Source organism: Dipteris shenzhenensis, chromosome 9 (genome assembly GCF_047967505.1).
Source record: "Dipteris shenzhenensis isolate YYH24624 ecotype China chromosome 9, Dip_SZ_1.0, whole genome shotgun sequence".
NCBI classification, from domain to species: domain Eukaryota; kingdom Viridiplantae; phylum Streptophyta; class Polypodiopsida; order Gleicheniales; family Dipteridaceae; genus Dipteris; species Dipteris shenzhenensis.
Genome location: NC_141604.1, coordinates 22,094,010 through 22,110,518, shown reverse-complemented (window position 1 = coordinate 22,110,518; position 16,509 = coordinate 22,094,010). Strand labels below are relative to the sequence as shown.

The 16,509-nt window shown below is 44.7% G+C and overlaps 1 protein-coding gene across 6 annotated transcripts in view; it reads left to right on the top strand.

Moving 5' to 3' along the window:
* LOC147898371 (uncharacterized) overlaps positions 1-15,989 on the top strand; it is a 75,304-nt gene extending 59,315 nt beyond the window's left edge. For 2 of the 6 annotated variants that reach the window (XM_087379266.1, XM_087379271.1), the window contains 5 exons: positions 2,187-2,279; positions 2,377-2,457; positions 13,422-14,453; positions 14,674-14,901; positions 15,837-15,986. In XM_087379266.1, the coding sequence (XP_087235392.1) occupies positions 2,187-2,279; positions 2,377-2,457; positions 13,422-14,453; positions 14,674-14,766 (1,299 nt within the window). In that variant the 3' untranslated portion in view covers positions 14,767-14,901; positions 15,837-15,986. Of the gene's footprint in view, positions 1-2,186; positions 2,280-2,376; positions 2,458-13,421; positions 14,454-14,673; positions 15,073-15,092; positions 15,529-15,836 lie in introns of those variants that run through there. The other 4 variants (XM_087379270.1, XM_087379267.1, XM_087379269.1 and 1 more) reach the window with 4 other exon arrangements.
* Positions 15,990-16,509: the final 520 nt, after the last annotated feature.

Here is a 16,509-nt window from a genome sequence, read left to right as displayed (position 1 = left end):
CTCTTTTAAGAGCATGATTTCTTTTTTAAGCTCATCACAAGAGGCTTTCATTATGTGGAAGGATTGCTCTGCCTCTTCTTTTTGGCTTAATGCTTTAGAAAGAAAAGGTGTTTGTCTTGTAGACGAATCGTTGCTTATTGTGCATTTTTTCAACTTTCCGCTAGAGCATTTTGTACAAGGACCTTATGTATCATTCTGGCAACATCTGTCTTTCCCATTCACATTGTTGCTCTTCTAAGGCCATACTAGCCAATAGTTTTGACCACTGTTGCATCTGTTGACTGTAATGCTGTATGGTTTTGGAAGTGGAGTTGCCTTGTTTATATTGAGTATAGAGTTTGCTTCCATGCATCCATATGGTACGCTGATCCTTATCCTGAATGGCAACCTGTTGCTAAGTATCATTCAAGATGATGTGTGTTTAAGGCAATGGAATTGTAGACTTATCAACAACAATGACTTGAGATGCTTGAAGAGGAACACGATTTGGTTGGCTAGTGAAGTCGATTTGAGATGTGGATTCCTCTTGGATTTTTGTCCTTGAGTCATTTTGCTTTGGTTGATGTAGTAGCAATTTTGAATTGAGTTGCATTATTTTTTGGCATAGTTCTATATTGTCAACCTCAAGATTTTGCTTTGGTTGTATGCCGTTCATGGCATCCACATTGAGTGTGATTTGGGTCTCTATTTCCTATTCAAGAGATAAAAGAAATGCATCAAAGTCCTCCATTTCTTGGGCTGAGAGGGGTGCAGAGACCTCTTCTTGCTGTATTTCATATCCAATAATAATGGCCAATAGATGGGCAATGTAGCTCTTACCATTATGGGTTGTGGAGACATTTTGGTAGGAATAGGGATATGTGTTGACCCCAATCTTGTATTTTGTCCCTGCCAAGGAGTGTAAGAGTTTTTATGGACATAAGGTGTTTTCTCACTCCTGTATGATTGAGCATTTAGCCATAAACTTGGCTGCTTCTTGGCATACTGGGTCTAGAATCATATCATGGCGTATTCCATTACATTGTGACTTTGTGCCAGGTGGGAACACAAATGTTTCATTGGATAGTCTTCTTGTGGCTTTTGAAATGAGAAAGCTTCCTTAATTGTATCTCTACTGAGGTAAGGCTTTTGATTATGCATGACTGTGCCATACTTTACCTTCGCCAACTCCTTGCTTTGATATGAGGTAATGATTTGAATTACATATTCTGTCATAGCAGGTGTTGGTAAGAAGGATTGTAGCTTTTTGAAAAACATCCCTAGAGTTAGAAATCGACCGACAGAGGGTACGAGCAGCAGAAGATTGATAGAATAGCCTAGGAGTTCACAAAGTGTGTGTAGGGAGTGGAATCACAAACTTCTTAAACTTATGTGCATCAAATAGATGTGCAGACTCATCAATAGACAATGAACCAGAAGCTACCAAAACAATATATTTCCGTCCAAAACTATCGACACAACAAAAGAGAGAGATCCACAGTCCCACAAGAGCGTGGTACTTTGATCTTACCACAAGGTACTTTTACTATCTGCCGGCTATCTCTAGACTTGAGCCTGGGTGGTCCACCTCGAGTGTAGTAGACTCTCTGTCCAGAATGATCCTATCCACCTTGCTGCCTGTAGATCAGCCTAGGTGGGAAACCCTTCTAGCTTAGTCTGCAGCTTCTCTAGGTCTCTTGTTCCTCCAAGGTATAGCTCCAAGATGGGTGGAAATGAAACTGGCCTTCAATTTCCTAAAGGGCAGTAGACCATAACTATCATTGCATATTCATTATTCACAGCCACATTGAAGGGAGGACAAGAAAGAGCTCCTTATACAGTCCAGTAGGGGATCGCACCACTATTTAGATATTAAATTCTCAAGATTTGTAACTTGCTGCATACCTGCTTCGGGCCATTCTTCTTACCCCTAAATTGGAGCCTGTTGACATAGTTTAGGCATGTCTTCTTAATGGCATTTCAAAATTATGATTTTCTCAAAACCAAATACACTTAGTTGGATTGCAATATTGTGTATGGTCATGCATTAGCAATTACTATTTATTCTCGGCTTAATGCAAACAACGAATCATAAAAGGAACTAAGCCTGGATTATCATCACTTATTATACTGCATCTCATTGTAGTTAAGTAATGATGATGATATCTGTCATGGACTTATTACTCTCCTGGGTTTTATCTCAAAAGGACTTTGGGTATGCTACCATGGACTTGGAAAAGCTCAATGTGAATGAGGGAGATGAGAGATTCCTTTCCAGAACAATTGTGGCGATATTACAGGTGAGGTATGTGGCAGCTTGAATGTAAGTCTAAGTTCATGCTCCATGTCTAGCCTCCCAGAAATTCATTTAGATTGATGTAATTTTTATGTAAACAGTTTATAGCTCAAAATGATAAGCCTCCTCGTGGCAAGGTCGTCCAAACACTACTTCAGCACATCAAAAGTGGCCATGCAAAGGTACTTCAATGTTGTGAACTTAAGAGCAGTGTGGCAAAGGAATATTAAACAGGGGTTTTTAAAATGATTTGTTGACTTGTTAAGGATTTTCTTTCCCAAACATAACACATAGTAATGTCTTTTGTAATGAGATACTTGATTGAGTCTTCTTGATATTTGTATGGAGTACTGTTGCATGCTTAAAATAGAGAAAACAGCACCGGATGTTCTCCTCTAAGGGACAAGTTGCAGGAAATGGATTACAGAAACCAAAGAGTAATTTGGTGGAGAAAGGAAGATCTGTGGAACTACCTGGCCACCTACATCTGTCAAACTTCCAAATTAGGAAATGGGGCATTTTAAACTTTTAATTATTAATTCCAATATGCAAATGAGCTGTTGGAGTTTAGGAGCATCTCTAGTGACAAAAATCTTCTTAATCTGAGGATTGTAGAGACAGTAAACTTTTCTTTTCACTGCTATAGCCAACAAAAATGCAATTCTTTTTTTCTTGAGAAAAGAACTTTCTATTAATGCTTGAAAAACCCAACCATATAAATCAGTAATCCGTGAGGCGCTGATTGTGGGGAATACAGATAAAAACTGGCTGTCAGAAAAACCAGCCTGTTTTAAGAGAGCCCAGCTCGCGGCCTATCCTTATGAAGTTGGGTGATCCCTTTCCCGTGAGGGCGGGGCCTTGGAAAAAATCCATTCATGAACTGCTGCCCTTGGCCACCTATGCCAAGGTATTCTTGAGAAGCCCTCACTGAAGCAAGAGATTCTAGGGCTTTGAGTGTGGAGTGAGTTCTTGCATTACTAACTTGCCAAGAAGGGTCCACCTATGCATCTTCGGATCTATGATGCCCATGGTGGATGAATTGAAATGGAAGGAAATATGGAATGCAATGGAGTTGAGCAATGGAGTGTACTTGCAAATGGATAGAGTGAAACTACAAGTGAGTGGCCATATAGGGCCAAGTACACCCTAGATGTCCTAGGTGGACCAAGTGCCCTCTCTAGATGTCCTCGGTGTCCCAAGTAGACCAAGTGCCAAACTGAAGCTTTTCGAAAAGCTTCAAACTTGGGGTCACGGTAGAGTCTTTGTGAAAAGATTTGCTAAAGTTGTCCTATCTTCTCGCACTCGGATGAGGTGTTCACTTTGTCCATCTCCTCTTTATACTTGTGCTGGTTACTCCTGCTACATAAGAACCACCCCCGCAAGTTCTGTCAACAATGTGTGGCTTTTACAAAGCATTGCAATGCAAGGAATAAATATCTCCAAAGCACTTGAAAACACATTGTGCAAGAGCAGCAGCGGGAAGTTGTACTAAGTTGTTATCAAACCTCGGCAGCAGGGCACACATCATGTGGAACAAATTCAATGGATTGTGGTTAGTGATGAGAACACTCCAACTTGGGGGACTGATTTTGATTTTACTCGGATCCAGAGGGGTGTTTCTTTCAAGTATTTGGACTGCCAGGTCGGTGTGTGTCTCTCCATCGTACAACTGCTCATGTGTTGGAGAGTGTCAGGAGGAAGCTTCTTTTTGGAGCTCAGTCAAACTTGATCTTGTTTCCAAGGTGGTGGTGGTCAACAAGTGTTGCTGGCCATGGCTTGGTATGTTTGTTCTTGTTAATGCCATTCTATAGACTGCATCACTCAACTCAGAAGATTGATAAGGAATTTTATTTTAAGTTGTCTAGATGGTTCAATAGATACCAAAGCTAGGGTGGCTTTGGAGACTCTGATCCTACTATAATGGGAAGAGAGACTCAATATAATTGATCTTGACTTGTAGAGAAGAGCTTCATTATGCAAGGTGGTGGTCAGAGAACTCTTGCTAGGACAAGAACCTTGGAAGGATTTCTTTATTAGATGCATACAGTCTTGCACTTCTTCCACTGGTGGAGATTGGAAAGAGAGTATCAGATGGATCTTCACATCAGCCCATCTTAGAGTTTCTTCCTTTTCTCTTATGGCTGCTATCTTGAAAGCTTGGGCCAGCTTTGGGAGTACTCTTCAAAGAGTCCCAGGTAGCCTGCCATGTGAAATGATTGTATACTTGATGAGCATGACAGACCACTAGGTACCTCTCACTATATGCAGTAGTTCTCATGGGAGAGAGGTCTTGCTTCCTCTGTAGGTTCTTGAAGGATCTTCAGATGCCTTCCGGGATGATCGTAGATTCTATTTAGTAAGGCACCTTAGAGGGAGTGTAAGGAGAATCCAATGGATTGATGTAGCGGTACCCTTGGATTGGGTTATTCTGGATGATAGATTTCACTCTAGGGACACATGGCTAGGATCCTTTTCGATATCAGTGATTCCTCTTTATGTTGTGGGACTACGGGAATCAAACGGGGATGCCTTGTCGTTGATGTCAACTCTGGGGATAGGCTATCTAGACCTATGGATGTTCTTATGCATATTGCATTTCAGCCTGTGATTCTAACCCAGATCACATTTCCTCGGGATCATGGAGACTTTGGCTTTATGGAGGTGTGCCCATGACGTGTTTGCAGTGGGATCTCGGGGAATGGGAACGGATTGATGCAGGGCATTGAGAGAAGAGCCTCCCCTTTTTTCGATACATGGTTAGTAATGCCAAGAGGTTCTAGCTCAGCCTTAGAGGTTGGAAGCCCACCAGAGCCCCTCATTGGGAAAATTTATAGATTTTTGCTGATTTGTAGTAATCCTTTTGGAAGAGGCTCTAGAAATTCCTCAGGAAGAGAAAAATTACTCTTTTCTTTTGGCTGCAATGAATGAGTGGAGGTCGAGGTTCGAGGTGGATTCGACTTGTCCTCGTTGCCGCTCTGTTGATGATTCTATTCAGCATTGTCTTTGGGAACGCAAACAGGTGACGATCATTTAGAAGGGGATCGCTAGACTTTTGAGCACCTTTATGCGTTCTCCTTTCTCTATGACCTTGGGCTTAGTAGCATGGCTTTCTCTTTCAGGCCCTTAGGTTTTTTACAATCCACATGACTCTTCTTGGGCTCTTTCGATTTCGACGTCATTTGGTTGAGTCATGTTCCCTGGACGATGTTCCTGGCTCTCTTTCCAAACCTGTGCATGCATCCATGAATACTTCGTGGGCGATTCTGGTGAGCATAGCAGCAAGGCATATTTGGAGATGTAGATGTATAGAGGCTTTGGATGCTTCCTAGGTCCACCTAGCACACACATTGGCTAGTATTAGGACAGACACCCTACACAGGGATCTTCAAAAGCAGCCTCCACCAAGAGGAATGCTTTTGAGGGAGTGGAGCAGCTCCCCCTTCTTCCCGGAAGCCCCCACAAGGTTGAGGTGGTACTTACTACTATTAGCCTCAACCTTGGTTATTTTCTAGCTCTTCTACCACGGAAGCTTGATTTTATTTGTTAATTTCATGTATCGCATGATGTACTTCTCCTTTTGGAGTTTCATTCATACTCAATAGAAGTCTTTTTTTTGGAAAAAGAGAGTTGTGATTCTGTTCATTGGACTATTGTGTGATCCTACAGATTAATTAGGGGACTGCAGATTACTATCTTTCTTTTGTGACAGTTGCTTGCATTCATTTTGTTCCTTGATGCAAGGTCATGGAAATATTCCTGACTTTGCTCTTGCTGAATCAACCAACCGAGTCTTGCAAAAGAGGGAGTTTCAAGCATGTTGATATGTTTGTCCTCTAAGGCAGAGTCTAGCCTCTATCTTTCAAGTAGTGATTCTATTCATTGGACTATATTCAGCCTAGATTACTACATTTCTTTTATGATTTTAATATAGCCTTTATGACTATTTTGAAGTTGTTTTTTCTAGGGATTGATTTATTGTAGGCCATTCTATGGGCTATCTATAGGTGCCCCTTATTCCTTGGTATGTGCCTTGTTATAGTCAGTTAGGACTATTGGTACAGTTAGTACATGTACCACCTAGGTCAGCTAGGACACTTAGTCCAGTTAGGGCAGTTAGCCCTCGGGCTTTGTTATGTTGGCTCTCTCTTGAGCCTTCACTCTCAGTTTTGCAGCAATTTATTACAACATCTCGTTTTTCTCCTTCTCACCTCCATTTTTGAGTGTCCATTGCTTGCCCTAGCCAACATTTATGTCTTGCAATGTTCATACTTAATCAAATTCCTAGCCATCAAAAGGCACACAATCAAAAGCATAGTGATCCCAATTCATTGGATCTCTTGAGATCTCCCATGTTTCCTTCCTAGTTTCTGGCCTTCAGGACTGTGCTGTTTAAAAGAGGCACTCATCATGTCTAGAAACCTTTCCCATCCTTCTGTTCATGATGTATCTATAAAAACTTTTATATTGTAATTCCAAGACTAAACTTGCCCATACAAGGTAAGATATTTGTCTTCATGATTTTATTTTATTTTCCAAAAAGAAACTTCTATTAAGTATTAAAGAAAACTATTAGAGCAAGCTCCATACGGGATACACCATGCAATGCATGAAAAGCTCAAGAGCCAAAAAGAAAGAATTGGGGCTGATAGTGCCATCTCAATCTAGTAGAAACCTCCGAGAAAAAGGGAGAACCCTTCCAAACTCGAAGAAAAACAGTTCTTCTAGAAGAGGCTGCCCGTGAAGGGCCCTGCATGCTAGCCCAAATGGCTATCAAAGTGTGAACCGTGTCAGTCCAAATACCCGTGAACACCTGTGAAGGGTGTATCTGGGTGCCATCCAAGGCCTCTGTACATCTGGCTCTCCAAATGTGCCAATAGGAAATGCTAGCCAAGATCTCCCAAGAGGTGTCCACTGAAGCATGAGAAGCCCTGAAGGGAGTAAGTGGTACATCCTGAAGAGAGCAGGGCTCTATCACCTGCCGGTGGACCGAGAGTGCTCAAGAAGAAGGCTCACCCTCATAAAACACCTGGGGCCCAGTAAGGGATAACGATGCGACCGAGCCCCAAGTCATGAAGAAAGGGGAAGTATGAAAAATGCTGAGTATCCTCACAACCCCTTTCCAAATAGTCCTCGCGTGACTGCAGTCCCAAAGGCAATGTCACACTGACTTCTTTGCAGAATGACAGCGAGGGCAAGTGGGATCAGCCCCAAAACGTGATGTCCACAGGTGCACTGCTATCCCTCCATGAATAGAAAGCCAAAAGAAAAGAGTGATCTTTCTATTTCTGAGGGATTTCCAGAGCCTCCTCCAGAAATTCCTACGCAAATCTGCAGTGATGAAGAAGTTGTCCCAATGGGGGGCTCTGGAGAGAACCCAACCCCTATTGTTCAGCTGAAATCTCCTAGCATTACCAACCGTGAAACGAAAAAAGGGAATTCCCCTCTCTCGGTGTCCATGATCTATCCACTCCCACTCTCCTGGGTCCCACTACAAGCACCTGATAGGTGCACCTCCATACAACCACAACCTCCAAGATCCCAAGGCCAAAAGCAAAGGATCGGGGTCTAAGTACCACTCCAAGCCCGCTCCATGGTCCACAAAACCAGCAAACTTGATAGGCTGAAAGGCAACCTCTAGAAGAATATCATCCGTGGATCTAGAGAGTATACCTCCATCCCCAACGTCAAACAGCAGTGCATCTTCTCTGAGACCTCGAAGAGCGATCACCTGTAGAGGAATTGCTGTCCTCGAAAAAGCTCCCATCCAAGTGGTGGAAGTAATAGGCAACTCAACTGCCCATTCCATCGGGATGGCTGCATCTATCTGCTGAACCCTGCGTGCTATCCCTCTGAGGTGACTCATGGACTGCAGTCTCTGATCCTCAGGTAGCCTGATAAATGCCTTCCAAGTACCTATTGTGTAGGCGGGGCCTCTCTCCCATCTAGACCACTGCATGTAATGGGAAGTGCCCAGTGGTCTGCCATGCTCATCAAGTATACTATCATTCCAAATGACCGGCTGCCTATCAATCTCTTCTAGGGTAGAGGGCAGAACCCTTTAAAGAGTGTTCCTGAAGCTCCCCCAAGCTTTCAGGATGGCAGACATGAGAGGAGAGGCAGGAGATCTGAGAGGGGCTGAAGTAAAAATCCATCTTGGGCTGTCCACCGAATCATCTCCCAAGGTTGGTGTGCAAGCCTGAATGCGTTCAAAAAAGAAATCCTTCCAAGGTTCCTGCCCAGGCATGAGTCCCCTCACCACCACCTTACAAAACAATGCCCTGCACTGCAAGTCTGGGTCAATGATGTTAAGGCCCCCTTTAGATGTAGGGAGAATAATGGTCTCCCAGGCCAGCCTCGCTGCAACATCTGCTGTGCCATCAAGTCCACTCCATAAAAAATTTCTGACTGGTCTAATGAGCTGAGTGATGCAATCCCTAGACCGGCACCAGCAAGAACACACAAACCAGGCGGTGGCCAAAAGAATCTGGTTCACTACCACAACTCTAGAGGCAAGGTCGAGTTGGGCTGAGCTCCAAAAAAGTAGCTTTTTCCTTATACTTTCTAGTACTGGGGCAAATTGCTGTGCTGGAGAGATTCCCAACCCTACCTGGCATCCCGGATATCTGACAGGAAACACCCCTCTGAATCCAGGAAAAGCCAAGGTCAACTCCCTAGTCTGGAGTTTCCTTATCACTGATCCAAAAGCCAAAGGATTTATGCTAGTTAATGTGTGCCCCTGCAGCTGAGCAAAAAATATTCAAGGCTGTCCGGAAAGAATCAAGTGACTGCGAAGAGGCCTTAATAAAAATAGCAGTGTCATCAGCCAACTCACAGTCAAGAAGCTCTTGCTCCTGTCTCAAGGGCAATCTCAACCCAAAAAGCTCAGCCGGAAGATACTCATAGCTTCTGCCACAAAAAGAAAGAGGAAGGGGGCTAAAGGGCATCCCTGACGAACTGATCTGGAAATCTGAAATCTGTCACCCCTTACCCCTCCAATCAAAACCTGGCTATGAGCTGATCTATAAAGGGAGGCCACCCCTCTAATCCATGCATCTAAAAAACCAAAACGTAGAAGAGTGTCCTCAAGAAAGCCCCAATCTACTTTGTCATAGACTTTCTCAGAGTCTAGGAGTAGAACTGCCAGCCTCTGCCTGCTCTGCATAGCCCACTCAGTGGCTTCCCAAAAGGAGAAGATATTGTCAAATATGCTCCTGCCATGCACAAAGCCTGTCTGAGTATCATGGATGAGGTCTGGAAGAAGGGGCTGCAATCGGATGCTGATCGCCTTGGCAAGGATTTTGTATAAAGTGCCCAATAGAGTGATGGGTCTCCAATGGGATGCAAAATTCCTGTTGCCACCTTTCCGGATAAGGTGTATGAGTCCCTCGGTCAGTGAGTCAGGCATCTCACCTGAGTCCCAAATGTCTTGCAGGGCTGAAGTAATAGGATCACCTATCATATCCCAAAAGGCTATAAAGAAAGGAGTAATACATCGGAACTAGGGCATTTCCCCTTATGAAGGGCAGAGAGGGCAGACTTGAATTCTCTGGCCACATCTTTGGCTTGTGTGTCAGGATCTGCGGAAAGGAGGGAGGCATAGAAAGCTGTCGCTAAGTGCAAGACAGCATTCGGATGAGACTGCAAACGGCCGTCAAAGTCAATAAGCTGCCTGACACTCTCTCTACTATGTCTGGGACCAAGTGTAGAGAAAAAGTGTTTATTGACTCTCCCTCCCATCTGTATCCAAAATGACTCCTGTGCATGGAAGGCATACTTTGCTCTCTGATCAAGCAATGTCTGCAAGTGAGCCCTTGCCGCAGCAAGGCGCTCCTGTATCCAAGCATCTGATGGTCGTCTCTGCTCCTCCCTCTGCAAGGCTGCCAACTGCCGGCAAATACCAACCTCCCACCTGAGTACCTCACCTCGCCGAGCACTAGCAACGGAGTAATAAAAGTCGCTGATACTGGCAAGTGCTGTGGCCACATGTGAAGGACCGGCCACCCCCCCTGCATGTGAGAAATCTAGATCTCCAAGATTGCCTCTGTGAGAGTCTCATCCATGTATAAGGCATCGGGGATCCTGATACTGTGAGATCGTCCTCTCAGATGGGCCTCTGAGATGGACAGAACTACGGGAAAATGGTTGGAAGTGGAAACACCAGGTGCAATGCAAACTGTCCCCCCTCTATCAAGAGCCCAGTCATCCTCATAGAATCTGTCAATCGGAGCATGGATAGGCATATGCATCCTATGGTTCGACCATGAAAACAAAAGTGACTGAGACTAAATATGAAATGCATCATCTGACCAAACATCTCTGCCACTGAACCTGAATAAGAAGGCATCCCAAGCTGCTCTTCGAGGGAATGAATACCACCTTCTTTGCTCCCTTGCTTATCAGAAGGTGCCTCAACCATGTCAAAGTCACCTCCAATAATCCATGAATCTGCAATGTCAGCCCACGAGAGCAACTCTTTTCAGAATAGAACACGGTCCCCTCTGTTGTTTGGAGCATAGAGGTTGAGGAAACCAACCTTACGTCCGTCAATAAGAAGTAAAACCCACTGGGCCCTGGAGGGGGTTATGGTGCCGTGTCCAATGACCAAAGGGAGAATAGAATCTGAAACTGATATGCATGTACCTCCTCTGGTTCCCAAGGCAGGTTGCCAAAAAGTCTGGCCTGAAAGCAGCTTACCTGACTTGGAGCAATCTTTGACATCCAATTTGTGTTCCTGAAGAAAAAGAATGTCTAGGGAACCACTTGAAACACCTGGATGGAGCTGATTCCTGATCAGCTGTCTGCAACGGCGATGAGGGATGCCGCCCAATCCATGTATATTCCAAGTGGCTATCCTCATCGGCGGGAGGAAGCGGGTTGGAATACCTTACCCGACTTGGTGGCGGAAAAAGAACCCTCCGCTGGAGCTGACCTCTTGCCACACACACGAGGTCCAAGGGGAGGAAAGTCCACAGGTGAAAGAGAGAAGGATCTCTCACAAGGGATGCCGATAACTGGCTCTCCAAAAGTAGAAGGTACAAAATCATCATCTGGGAGTTTAGAGAGGTTCTTCAAAGCGGAAAAGGAGTTCCGCTGAGCCAGTCCTGGGGAGGGTGTACGAAGGATTCCTACCGAAACAGGGATAGAATGTAAGACTTTCTTCCCTCTATCCAAAGAAGGAGGCACCTGTACTGGATCCTGATCAAGAAGTGCTACGGACGAGGTGCCAACAACCTAGGTTGCTAAGGAAGGTACAGCCTGATTGAGGGGTGGGATCGAACAAGGCTCCTGAACACTAGTCTCCTCCTGAGGCTCCAAGGGGGTAGCCTCTGAAGCGGTGGAAGTGTGATCTGAAGTAGAGGGCCTAACCGCGGCCGGAACCCACCGAGGGCCAGAGATGGTGCGAGGTGTAGGAGGGACTTGGGTAGCCCTAGGAGGGAGGGGAGCCCGTGTCTGAGGCGGTGCCTATGGAGCGGTAGGTCCTGCTTGAAGTGTCCCAAGGATCTGCAAATCCTGCACTGGTCCTGCCGACCTACAACCTCAAATCTCTGGCGGAAGAAGGACCCATCGGGTCGCTGTAGCATGATGTGGTCATCTGAAATATTTGGGTCTTGGACAATGACCCTAACCCTAGGTACCCCATCCATCGTGACCACCTCAGCAGCCGAAGAGTGTTCGCCAGGAAGAGGGCGGATCTCTGCTACCACACCAAACCTCTCGCCAATAACTGAAAGTAGCCGGTGATAAACTGAGGGAAGACCAGGGAATCTGATGAAAACAGAAACTCCCTGCTTGTCCTCTTCAACTGGATCAAAGCCCAGTTGAAAGGGAAACAAAAAAATCCTCCTAAAGCCTAGAAAAAGAAAACCGGTCTGTAGCAGGTCTCTCGTGATGTCCAGGGAATCTAGGCACACCTCCCAACAAACGAACATCCTTAAGGTGGGGGGCGAGCTCTTGGGGAAGTGCCGTAAGCATCCAATCTCTAGCTTGTGACTTGGAGGGGTGGGAGCCATGGATGCGTACGAAGAGAGTAGTGGAACACTCATGCTCCAAATCCTTTTGCAGCTGCTGCAGCTCGTCTTTTGAGAAAGTGACGGTTCTCGTGGCCGGCGTGGGCGGTAACGGATTGACTGAATGGGAACCCATTCGTCAATCGAGGTGGGAAAGGCCGATTCAAAACCAAAAAAAGAACTCTGTCCGCTTTTCTGAAGCCCAGGAGACCCCTAACAAAAATAGGGGTACTCCAGAAGAGGGGAGAGGGTGAAAGGAAGGAGAGAGAGAGAGGAATGAGCAAGGAGAGGAGTCAGCAAGTAGAGGAGAGGAAGAAGAGGGGGCAGCAAAGGGAGAGGAAGAAGGAAGAGGAGGGGAGAAAAGAGGAGAGGAGGAGTGGAGGAGAGGGAGGGGGAGGGGCTGGCAGCAGCGAGGGGGGGCTGAAGCAGCGCAGGGGGGAGCAGCAGGAAAGGTGGAGGGGAGGGAGGAGGCAGCGCGCAGGGTGGAGGCAGCGCGCAGAGGGGAGGAGGTAGCGCGCAAGGGGGAGGCAGCAGGGGGGGTGCTGCAGCAGCGCAACCGGGGGAGGCAGCAGGGGGGAGCAGCAGGAAAGGGGGAGGAGAGGGAGGAGGCAGCGCGCAGGGGGGAGGTAGCGCGCAAGGGGGAGGCAGCGCGCAAGGGGGAGGAGGCAGCATGCAGGGGGGGCTGCAGCAGCAAAAGAGAAGGAGGGGAGTCAAGGGTAGGGGGGAGGGAGGAAGCAGCAAGGAGGGGAGGGAGGGAGCAGCGAGGAGGGCAGCAGGAGGGAGCGGGGAGCAGCAGCAACGTCTTCATGATTTTAATAGATGTTCCTCTTGAAAATGAGGTTGGTGTCAGCTTGTTTCATGTTACAAGGAAATTGTATTTTTCTAAATGATGTCCTGAAAAGATGCAGTGAACAGCTCTCATTTTACTTTTCTTCAGCAGAATATTTTATTCATTCAGCTTCTGCTCTCAATCTGATCTTATCTTTGTGTTTTTGAAGGACATCATTTAGAAATTGTATTTCTAACCGATGTCCTTCAAAAACACAGTGTGCACTTGTCATTTTACTTTTCTTCAGCAGAATATTTTGTTCGTTCAGCTTCAGTTCTCAATCTGATCTGATCTTTGATGGTGATAATAGGGAGCATTAACTCTTGCTGGTTGCAACATTTGTGCTGCTCCTGGTTCAAAAGGCTCAAGAATTATAATTTGTATTTCTTGTGACTCTAAAGGTCCCCTTAGTGCAGGACCCATAAACTTGGTTTTTCCATATGATCACAGTTGCGGCTATGAGCCTTGTGCCTCAAATACAAAGGACAGGGTGTTATGCAGTGATAATTTCAGTGAAATCTCATTGAAGTTGGATCCACAAAGTTATTTGAATGTAAAGAACTCAGCAGATCTAGTACTTGAAGCAAACAATGCAGGCATCCTTTCAGACAAGTCAATGATCATGCTTTCAAATTTGACGAGTAAGTTGTCCATGAAGCTGCAGAATGATGGAGATAAATCAAACAAAAGAGGTGAGAAATCGGCAATAAATAATGGACTGTTAAAGTCTAAAACTTCAGATGGTTCTCAAAGAGGGCTTCTGCAAATTCCATTCAGTCATGTTTGCTATTTCATGAACCGTTTCTTCATTTCTTGGGGCAAAAAGACAACAGAGAGTCCCAATATTAAGGAGACTAATTTTCATTCACACTTACCATCCTCAGTTCCAGTCCAATGTTGCAAGATCCAAAATGCAAGGTGTTGTGTAATGCAAGAGAAGGATGATATGTGGGTGCGCCTTCTAAATGAGAAGGATTGGATCCTTCTTTCTCACATTGCTAAGGGTGGACAAACCGAACCCTTTGTGTCACAAAATGTTGCTGGTCAGGAGCATGTGGAACAGGGAATTTTTTTTTCTGAGCATCAGAACGTGAGTCAGGGCAGAACAGAATGTTATTACCTTCTTGGTGAAGCCTCTCCAAAGATTTGTACAAAAGATGCCCAATATTTAAATGTCCGGGAGAGTAAAAGGCTAACTGATCCATTTGTTTTATCTTGTTGCTTGAAGTCATTGGTTAACAAAGCGCAAGAGGCCTTGGCTAGGCTGAAAACCATTCCTGTTCCTGTAAGAAGAGGACTTCCTGTGCTTGTAACAGCTCACGGAGCTCTTTTGGGAATTCCTGTAAGTTTGTATTTTTAAAGTGTGTTGTTCTATTATTTTAAAATAAAAGACTGATTAGTACTTCTTTATCATAGCATGGTGCCATCATTTACTGGCCTAGGGCATGCCTCGTGAATTTGTGTACTTTCTGCTTGATACTATGATTAACTAGTGTTTGTTGGTAAAAGATTTCAATAGCCGTGGAGCTTGACATTATTAATTTCTTTTCTTGTACGTGCAGAGTCTGCAACTTAGCATTTGCCCTAGAGTGTGGGTTTCGTCTACTTTTTGTCCTAGGGTTCCTCTTGGAGGTGGCCGTACATCATGGCTATGAAACCCATTACAAAAAAACACTTAGGTAGTTGTTTGGGGGTTCCAAATGTTCACTCCTCAAGACATCGATCAAAGAGATGTAACAGCTGAAGCTGAATCCAAGGGCGAGTGAGAAGCCTTGAGAAGTCAAACATGGGTATACCAAAGCACTGATCTTCTGACAATTTTCTTTCTTCTCAAATGCATTCAATTGACGTTCTAGGTTATACCATGTTTTCTCTAGTTTGAAATACCTTCAATTCTGAAAATGGATTTAATGTTATATTAATTTGTGAGTGTTGCCCGAATTTGTAAAAGTTACTTTTCCTCATCTTTTATATAATACAGGAGAGGCTCTTCAAGAGCATTGGACCAAGGTTTTGCACACAAAGATATGCTGTCTATTAGTGCTTTTTGAAGCTTTAGCATGACCAAGTAAAGGAAGAGCCCATTGCTTTTCCAGAGCAAGCACAGAGTAGACAAACTGCAAACTTTTCTGAGGAGCATTGGAAAACGGCAGTATCCATCAAGACTAGCTGAAATAAAAATGGTCTGTGGGTGGTATTCAAAAGGCCTTTAGGTCATATGTCAGGAAAGTCTTGAGCATGTTGGGCTGAAAAATATCCTGTTATACATGGAGATTGGTGCACTAGCAGATGGCTCTAAATGATCAACGTGATGCTTGTTATGCCTATTGAATATTTTGCTCTGTATACAGGTTTTTTTGTGATAAATAAACGTTGGCCAGGATGCCAGTGGGGCTTATTGAATATTCTGCTCTGTATACAGGGTTCTTTTGGACTGAATGCCAATGGCTCCTATTCCTTGGACTGCCATGCATTCATTGTCATGTAATTTTTTGTAGAATTGAGCCTATAGTCAGGCATTAACAAATGCCCAATTGAAACATTTTCTTTGCTCAAAATGGCTATCACAATATCACTGCTCTCTATTCCAAATCTGAATTCTCTCTTTAAATAGGCAGCCGGTGGCTTCTATAGGATCAGGATGGTAATGTGTAAGCTCATTGTCCCACCTGAATTGATGAATGGAAGTTCTGAGCTTATGAATTTGGCTGTCTAATTTGGGCAGGAGAGTTTTTGACTGGCACTCAACACTGTCTGGAGGCTCAACTCTAACTGGATCTGCAAGGTGGAATCTTTAGATGGCCATGTGGCTGCCTTGAATACTATGAGTGTGCTCAGAAGATCTTGTAATTGCTCCAGAACTGGCATTTGCATAAACGTGGAAAGCTTTGTTTCTGTCCGTATCAGCAACCATCAGCCTTGACAAGTGTTGTTAGAAGGTAGCCCTTTTGGGTAGTACTACCTCATTGTCACTGCCAAAGGTTCAATAGTCGCACCTTTTCAGTGCCCTAAAGATTGTGTGGTAAGGATGGTGTTCCTTAGTCTCAAATGTACTGAACATTGTTGTCTGCTAAGACCCTGACTAACAAAAATTAGAGAGTTTCAAAAGAGGAGTGGCTTCCTCATTCTTTTTTTTTTTGGGGGCATGGTGGGTTCAATCAACATCTGGGAAACAAGTGCAAACCTGTTCCAGCAGAAAGGTGGCAACGTTGCCACTAGAAGTATGAAGAAAGGGCAAACCAAAATTGCTGACAGCCTTTCCAAATCACAAGACTTATTTCCTACTAGCAACTTGGGGATCAAACCATAAATCCAAGCCTTATCCCATGTCAAGTAAGATGACCTTCAAGAGTTCGATTTGGGCACGAAGGAAAATCCCGAAACAGTAAAGATCAGTG